The sequence below is a fragment of the Elgaria multicarinata genome, chromosome 3 (assembly GCF_023053635.1).
Source record: "Elgaria multicarinata webbii isolate HBS135686 ecotype San Diego chromosome 3, rElgMul1.1.pri, whole genome shotgun sequence".
Lineage (NCBI taxonomy): Eukaryota > Metazoa > Chordata > Lepidosauria > Squamata > Anguidae > Elgaria > Elgaria multicarinata.
Window position 1 is genome coordinate 62,576,996 of NC_086173.1, and position 8,740 is coordinate 62,585,735.

Here is an 8,740-nt window from a genome sequence, read left to right on the forward strand (position 1 = left end):
CAGATTCCTAACCCCTCCTGAGTTTTATTTTATTTTTAAAAAATTAAGGCTGGCAAGTGAAGTGTGACCCTCCAGAAATGAGTGTTCTGTGACTGGCCATACAAATCATTGAAACCATTTTATGAACTGCCAAAGTGCCCCAGGGCAGCCATTTTGTGAGAGTACTGATGATACACCTTCAAACTTCTAAATGTTCCCTCTGACCCCAAAAGCACTGGTCAGAACTGGAACATAAGAACCTAAGAAGTGCCCTGCTGGATCAGACCAAGGGTCCATCTAGTCCAGCACTCTGTTCACACAGTGGCCAACCAGCCATTGGCCAGGGATGAACAAGCAGGACATGGTGCAACAGCACCCTCCCGCCCATGTTCCCCAGCAACTGGTGCACACAGGCTTATTGCCTCGAATACTGGAGATAGCACCCAACCATCAGGGCTAGTAGCCATTGATAGCTTTTGCCTCCAGGAATTTATCCTACCCTCTTTTAAAGCCATCCAGATTGGTGGCCATCACTACATCTTGTGGTAGTGAGTGCCATAATTTAACTATGTGCTGTGTGAAGAAGTACTTCCTTTTATTTGTCCTGGATCTCCCACCAATCAGTTTCATGGGATGACCCTGGGTTCTAGTATTTTGAGAGAGGGAGAAAAATGTCTCCCTATCCACATTCTCCATACCATGCATAATTTTGTACACCTCTATCACATCTCCCTGTAGCCTCCTTTTCCAAACTAAACAATCCCAGTTGAGGTAACCTTCCCTCATACAGGAGATGCTCTAGCCCCTTAATAATTTTAGTTGCCCTTTTCTGTACTTTTTCCAGCTCTATAATATCTTTTTTTAGGAGTAGTGACCAGAACTGTACACAGCATTCTAAGTGTGCTCGCACCATCGATTTGTATAAGGGCAGTATGATACTGGCCGTTTTATTCTCAATTCCTTTTCTTATAATGTCTAACATGGAATTTGCCTTCATTACAGTGGCCGCACACTGGGTGGACATTTTCATCGAGCTGTCCACCACAATCCCAAGATCTCTTTCTTGTTTGGTCACCACCAGCTCAGATTCCATTAGGTTATATTTGAAGTTGGGTTTTTTGGCCCCAACGTGTGTCACCATACACTTGCTTACATTGAACTGCATCTGCCATTTGGATGCCCACTCTCCCAGCTTGGAGAGATCCCTTTGGAGGTCTTCACAATCCCTTTCTGTTTAAACAACCTTAAATAATTTGGTGTCATCAGCAAACTTGGCCATGCCACTGCTCACTCCTAATTCCAGATCATTTATGAACAAGTTGAAAAGAATCGGTCCCAATTCCGATCCCTGTGGGACCCCACTATTTACTTCCCTCCATCAGGAGAATTCACCATTTATTCCTACTCTGTTTTCTGTTCTTTAACCAGTTACTGATCCATAAGAGGACCTCCTCTTATTCCATGTCTACTAAGTTTATTCAGGAGTCTTTTGGTGGGGGACTTTATCAAAAGCCTTTTGGAAATCCAAGTAAACCATGTCCACCGAATCACCCCTGTCTACATGTTTGTTGACACTCTCAAAGAATTCTAGTAGATTAGTGAGACTGGACATGCTAACAAAAGGAATGTATTTGCATTTTCAATGCACTGCCCAGCCTTTTAAAAAATTGCCACATCATTGTGGCCTATGTGCAACCTCTAGCATGTTATAAAATACCTGTTGATTTTTAAGCTTTCTTTAAAGGTTAAATGTTATTTTTAGATGGGAGCAATTTGCACTCCCTTTTGTGTTTTGCATAGAAGAACAATGGTATCGTTGTTTGTAAATTTGGAATGAGGAAAAGGGAATTCGTTTTTATAGTGGATCACACAAAACTGGCAGTGTCTGGGGTTTTCCTAATCTCTATCAAATGGTACTAAAAACCTTTCATATAAGTGCATTTGAACCTCAAGAACTTTGGACAATGAGTGGACCACTGCCCACTTCCTGCTGTATGCAAATTCTGAGCAAACAAGGACATTTAGTCAGAACAGTCTGCAAGGAAGTGTTCCTTGTGGTGTAATGTTCAGAAGTGTACAGTATATGCAATGGGGGAGGAGTGAAAACACTTGAAATATGAGAGATTTTGCAACTTTTGCTATACTTACAGGTTGGTAGTTTGCTCAGTGAGTGAAACGACTTGAAAGATATTGGTTGCTCTTGAAGGTGAGTACGGGCTTCTTTTTGACAAGGTAAGGCAGCCTTCTTTGCCCTTGGGTGTCTGAAACCCTATACCCACTTACCTAGAAACAAGTCCCATTGAATGCAATGGGACTTAATTCTAGGTACATATGTCTGGAATTGTACTGTAAACCTGTCAATAAAATGTTGCCAAACATGAATTCTTGATCATATATTTTTGGTTTTATCTATACATTGAACTCCATTGATTCTTCTTCATGAATGGTTTATTGGATTAATACCTTGTCTCTGGTGGATTGCTATTTTGACCTTGCTACAAATTCCGATTGAATATGGCTAGCAAAGCATTTTAAATTTACTTCAGGTAACATGGTCTTTGTGTATGTATTTTAATTATTTACAGTATTTTATGCCGCCAATAACAGTGTTCTATAGGCAGTTTACAACAATAAAAACTTCACAAGCAACAACAGTCAATAAAACAACATAAAACTTTCAACGACAGCAAGTAAAACAGTACGCTAAGATACAATTGCATCACTAAAGTACAAAGCAGGTGCATTTGGCACCGAAAAGAGTTTAAGGAAGACACCAGGCACATCTGTCTGGGAAGGACTTCCCAAACTGAACAGGTTCTTTCCTCAGTAGCCATTTCATGTGTTGTACTTGGTGGTGGCCAGCAGAGAAGGGTGGCCGAAGATGGTCTCAGGGACGTGTGGGATGAGGCAATCCTTCAGGGAGCCTGCTAGTAGGAAGGTCTCCTTGTTTCCCCAACTTCTGGAAGGCACCCTGTAGAGGAAGGTTGGTTTATGCCATCTGAAGTATTGGTTAGCATCCTTAGGACATTTGTAAGACTTCAAGGTGCTACAAGGCTCTTTGTTGATTTTGCTACAACAGAGTAACACGGCTTCCCGTCTGGAACATCTTTAGCAAAATATTAAGGACCTATGATGTTACTTTTATGAGAGTATGTAGTTTCTGAGAATTGCCCACACTTTTGTAATTTAGTAATTTTTTCTGCATTGACTGTATTTATTTTATCATTTTCTCCTTCGCTTATGGTTTCATTGACCCTCTCTACCAGTACCACCTTTCTCTCTTTCACTCTGAGTTTCCTTTTTTAAAAACACTGAACCTGAGGGAAAGTTCTGTGAAACTTGTAAGCTATGTTACTGCTTCTTGATTTTTAGTTGGTCCTAAGAAAGATACTGTTCTTGTATCTACTGTTGGTTTTTCAGGAACTCTACTTCCACTCTGCTGTTCTTCAAATTCTGCCACCCCTGACATGATGGCTCTTTTTCCTTTGCAGAAAATTCTCCATTGCTAAGATGATGAAAACCATATTATTCCTCCTGTTTGCTGGGTTTGTTTCTGCAACATGGGCATATACTCCCACGTGTGAGGTTGATGATGTGCTTGATCGGAAGATCACGGAAGCAATCAAGTCCACAGGTATTTGAATCTGGGGTGTGGGATCTTATGAGGCACTTGAAACTCCGTGTCTTTCTAAAATGCCCATTTTCTCCTTAGGTGGATTGTCTGGTGCTAATAAAATCCCATTGTGCTTTGAAGAGCTGAGAACCTGGCATTGTCACCAAAGTTGTTACTGTGATGGGGCAACCTCATGGGCCAAATGCAGCTTGCCTGAGTCCCCAGTCTGCCCCTCCAAGGTTCCCCAGCTGGCCACACACCCTTCCCCCCCCCCCAATTGCTGTCATTTGGTGCTTTCCCCACTTTTGGGTAGTTTCTCCCCTCCCCATTGTAAGGAATTGAAACACTTCCATCTCTTAAGGCTTAGTTAATAGCGGCAAGAGTTTTAGAGCTCCATCAGACAAGGGTTTTATTGCACACTCAGTACTAGGCACTTGTGGGTCTCTCTCACAACATCATCTACCTCCTGTGCACCTCCCACCCCTCCTAGCCTACTTTGCACTGCAAAAAAACAGCCCAGTAAGAGCTCCATCACATCAGCGTTATACCCTGTTGTCACGGTGCGTTGTATGCAAAGGACTCGGATGACATTGACCATGTCCTGCTGTGATTGCAGTTCTTCCCCCCCCCCTCTTAGCGACTTTTTTGGCACAGAAAGTCCGGTTCTTCTGGTAATGTAAAAGCACACTGCTCAAACTTCAACATGTATTTTCATCCATTGTTTTCAATCTGATGTTCTGTGGGCGTGTTTTCGAGGGGTAGTATTGATGACGAAAGTGTGTTCAAAGGGCAGTATTGATGATGAAAGGGGTTGGGCGTGCCTTTTCTCCAGCAGGTGTTTTCAAATTCAAATTCAAATCCTTCCCTCCTCCTGTTTCCTGGCTGCTGGGTTGAATGAAAGAATGGTCTATTCATGACTTGCTTTGGGAGAGGGGGGAGTGAGGGAGGGTGTTCCTCACCTTCATTTCCTAGGAGGTTGGGAGAGGCTACCTAGCATGCTCTCTGGGCTGGTTTCCCCACCAAGGTGTTAAGCTGGACTGGGCTGGCTGAGTAGCTTCTCTCCCCTCCCTTTTCCCTCCCTCCTTTTCAATAAAAGGGAGGGTGCAAGTTGTCATTAATCTAAGGCTCTGATGTGGCTTACTCCCAAGTAAGCCCGTGCAGGATCACAGCTGGGCTCCCCCTCCCATGAAGCAAGCCAACCCTTCCTTCCCGCCTTCCCTCAGCTCAGTATCTAAAGATGGAGGGGGGTTTGAGCACATTGAAATGAACAGGATGCAACTGCGAATAAGGCAGGCAGCTGCAGTCTTTTGTGTGATTGGAAGTGCATGACAAGGGGAACACTATGTAACCTCCAGTGGCAACTGATAGGAATTTTAGTTGCTTAATCAATTAATCTATGGATTAAATTTGCATGTAGGTTATAAGCAGTCCCTCTGGAGCAAGAAGAGGTTCCATTGAACTCTATGTTCTTACTCCTGAGTAGGCATTTTCATCTTAAAAGAAATGTGGAAAATGCACCATCCTTGCCAACAGCACCCTCATTTTTAAATATAAAGAGATCAAAATTGGCACAGTGATAGCGCTTATGGAGGGCTTTCAGCGTGCCAAATTTGAATCAGATTGGATCATCCCTTAATTTTAAGGGATTTTTAAAATAGAAATTAAACAAATGCTTACATCTGTGTAAGTAGTAAAGCTAAAGAGATCCAAATTGGCACAGTGATAGCGCTTGAGTGCTTTCAGCATGCCAAATTTGAATCAGATTGAGTCATCCCTTGATTTTTTAAATTCCCCCCTTAAACACTTTTCCTGGTAGTTCACTAGTGCAAAGAATCGATCTTCCATTCCTTTGATCATGTGAAACTGTGCATCTTCAAGTTCATTAACTACAGATCTGCTGGTTCCCTTACTCAAAAGTAAATCCCATTGATTTCAACTGTTAAAATCACATGCAGGCTTACCTTTGAGTAAACCCCATTGAACAGAGAGAGTCTTACTTATGAGTAAACACATATAGAACTGATCAGAGCTTTCTTTTTTAAGTCTTAAAACAGCAAACTGGAAAGAAGTGCTCTGCAACCCTATGCTTACTTCTGAGGTCTTACTTCTTTTTACTCTCTGTTCAATGGTGTTTACACAAAGGTAAGCCTTGCAAATATACATTGCCAGTACTTAGGGGAGAAAGAGTTCTTTTCCAAAACTGTTCAGTAACAACAGAAGCTACTCCCAATGAAAAAGCACTGCAAGACCCAGCTGCTGGTAAGGATGAATGGAGGGGGAGTTGTCCAACTTCCACCTTTCAAGAACCAATAAACTGTAAGGGAGAGGTACAAAGGAGATCAATGGGTAGAGGTGATGGTGAAACCAAAAAGGTGAGAGTAAACGTCAGTGGGATAAAAGCGATGCGCAGCGCGCAGTACAGGAAAGGTGTAAAGACGCTAGGAACATACAAACACATGGGTGTAAGTCCGCAAGCTTTCATATGCTATGGAAATGCGACTGGATCATTCGAGGGTAAACCAGGGCAAATGTGCAGGTGTGATGGAACTTCCAGTCCAACTTATTTTTAAAGACGGAAGATGCTGCAATCTCCTGCTGTGTGCAGGAGAAGCAGCGGGATCAAAGCAGCCCACTGAATAGGCCATGTGCACGTTGTTTACTTCCTCTTTCAAACGAGGAAGTAGTGAGGGACAAATGTGTGGGCAGAGAAGCAACAGTACGCAAACACGATGATGCTCTTAAGTGACAATAGAGTGCTATTTTTGGCACATTAGAGAAGCTAGGTTGAAGCAATAAAAACATGTTGCAAGTTTGGCAAAGTGCCTGGGAAGGTATCGCTCCATGTTCTGTGTGAACTTTTGTTTAGCTTAATCTTGGCCCCTTCCTTTGCCTTGGGGCATGTATTCTGGGAGTCTACTATAAGCTGATCTAGTACTGCCTATTTTGCCACCTTACCCTATTTCTGTGCTTTCCCCATTCACTGATGCTGCGATTAAACATTTCTAGCTTATTGGCCTTGCCTCAAAATGGAGTTTGTACTGTTCACTCTGACTGAGCGACTTCATAACAGGAGCAGCAAGAACAAATCTTCTCTTTGAGCAAAGATGACAAAAGGAAACAGTAACCCCTTGTCTTATCTTGCAGCAAGCAACAGCCAGCTGGTTTGCCAAAGTGTGACAACCCGTGGTGCTGATGCCACCTGCCCTTCAGGTGAGACATTTTGCCATTCTGGGAGAGGTGCTCTGATTCTCCAGATTAGGAGCTGGGACACTGGTAGCAAGAGAGGATGCATTTTTTAGGCAGAGGTCCCATGCATTTCCAGGGAAGCCGGCTTGCTTTGTGCATACTATACATGTGTATAAAATGCAAGCTGAGCTATATTGATGAAGGAATTTGGCTGGTTTGCTTAGTTTGGGGCTTCTCTTGATGGGGGGTTTGCCCCAGGGTGGATCCAGAGTGGCAGCAGGTCATCTATATGACGCAGCCGCCATCCCGAACCCATCCAAGGGCAACCCCCCGAAGCTCCACTTAAAAAAAGTCGGCCACTTACCCTGACTATTATTTTTTTGGCTGCGGAGGCATCAGCTGACAGGGAAGGGGGTGGACTGCCTTCCTCCCCCAGTTTTTTTTTACTGTACATAAAAAGGGGGAAAGAATAGGCTGCCCCCCCACCAGTGCCAAGTGCAAGGGATTCGGTGGTGCTCAGCATGGGAAGAGGTCCGAGGGAGGAGAGCCAGGTCTGGGTGTCCCTCTCTTCCTCCCCTCCGGCTTCCCCCCGTTTTGTTTATTTATTTATTTTTAATCTGTACATGCGCAAGTACAGGTAAATGGGGGGGGGAGGCTGCCTCCCCCCCAGCACTCATGCTGTGCACAGAGGCTTGGACAAGAGGTCTGAGGGAGGAGAGCTGGGACAAGGGGGGGGGAGGAACGAAGCAGCCAGAGGGGGAGGAGGGGGAGGAAGAGAAGGACACATTGAGCCTGAACCGGCTCTCCTCCCCCGACCTCCCTCTGGCTGCCTGTCATTCACATCTACAGATTAAAAAAAAATCAGGGGGAGAGGAATGGGGTAGCCAGAGGGAGGTCAGATTGCTGGCTGCCCGTTCCTCTCCCTTCCTCAGTGCTCGGCTGGGTGGCGGCAACTCCGCATTGGTGCTCCTTCCCATACTACTACTACTACTACTACTACTACTAAATTATTTCTTTCCCGCCTCTCTGTTTGGATCGAGGCGGGGAACAACAATAAGTATATAATGCATAAAAGTGAATTAAAAACTTAGTATACATTATTAAACCATCCTAAAACCATCCTAAAACTCCACTCGATAGGCCTGCTGGAATGTATCAGTCTTTATAGCTTTCTTAAATGCTAAATGTTAAATGTCAGGAAGGAGCACCAAAGTGGGAGCCCGAGGCCTCGCAGCGTCAAGCCACTGCTGTCAAGACAGGGGCCTGGTCATCAGCACTGTCCTGAGCACTCATACCTCAATGGCAACGGTGCCAGAGGTGGGTATCCTCCACATTGCAGTGGCTGAGCTGTTCCTCTGCCTGCCTCTCTAACGTCTCCTTTTCCACCTCTCAGGTTTCAAGCCCACTGGGTGTGCCTGTGGAATGGCCTGTGGTTCCTGGGATATCCGTGGTGACATTACCTGTCATTGTCAGTGTGCCGGAATAGACTGGACTAATGCCCGGTGCTGCAAAATCGTTAATGGTCACTAAAGGCTCCTCAGCCGCCTGCTGGCTTTCTGGCTCCAGCTTCTGTGCTCAATAAAAAGGCATCTCTATTATCCTCAACTGTCTATTGCTTGAGTCTTTTCCTGGTACCCATGTCGAGTGGTAGCTCAGCTGTGTAGAGATTAGAAACTGGGGTTGCAAGGAAAAAGGCAAATGGTCAAGCACAAAGGTTTGAGTTCACGATGTGATCAGGCTAAGGCAGGAGTGGACAAGATAGCAGCAGCAGCAGCAGCACTCTCAGCAGGAGCATAGGCCAGGGGTTTTGGGCAAAGGCAGTGCAGGCAGAGGTTGGGGAGAGAGACACCCAACCCAGCTGCCAGGATAACGCTGCAACATCTGTGCAGCGTTACCTGGTGGAGCCCATGGAGGACTGCTCCATTGACCCCCTGGCCTACTGGTCATCCCGCAGACAGATTT

General features: G+C 44.9%; 1 protein-coding gene across 1 annotated transcript; it reads left to right on the plus strand.

Annotated features, from left to right (window-relative positions):
* The first annotated feature begins 2,157 nt into the window (after positions 1-2,157).
* On the plus strand, positions 2,158-8,363 carry RETN (resistin). Its single transcript, XM_063123257.1, has 4 exons — positions 2,158-2,185; positions 3,471-3,613; positions 6,737-6,802; positions 8,172-8,363. The coding sequence occupies exons 2-4, from the start codon at positions 3,490-3,492 to the stop codon at positions 8,306-8,308; spliced, it is 327 nt and encodes a 108-aa protein (XP_062979327.1). The 5' UTR covers positions 2,158-2,185; positions 3,471-3,489; the 3' UTR covers positions 8,309-8,363.
* Positions 8,364-8,740: the final 377 nt, after the last annotated feature.

Coding starts and splice junctions, on each gene's coding strand:
- RETN (XM_063123257.1), top strand. CDS start 3,490: ATGATGAAAACCATATTATTCCTCCTGTTTGCTGGGTTTGTTTCTGCA. Junction 3,614..6,736: donor GGAAGCAATCAAGTCCACAG/GTATTTGAATCT, acceptor CTTATCTTGCAG/CAAGCAACAGCCAGCTGGTT. Junction 6,803..8,171: donor TGATGCCACCTGCCCTTCAG/GTGAGACATTTT, acceptor TCCACCTCTCAG/GTTTCAAGCCCACTGGGTGT.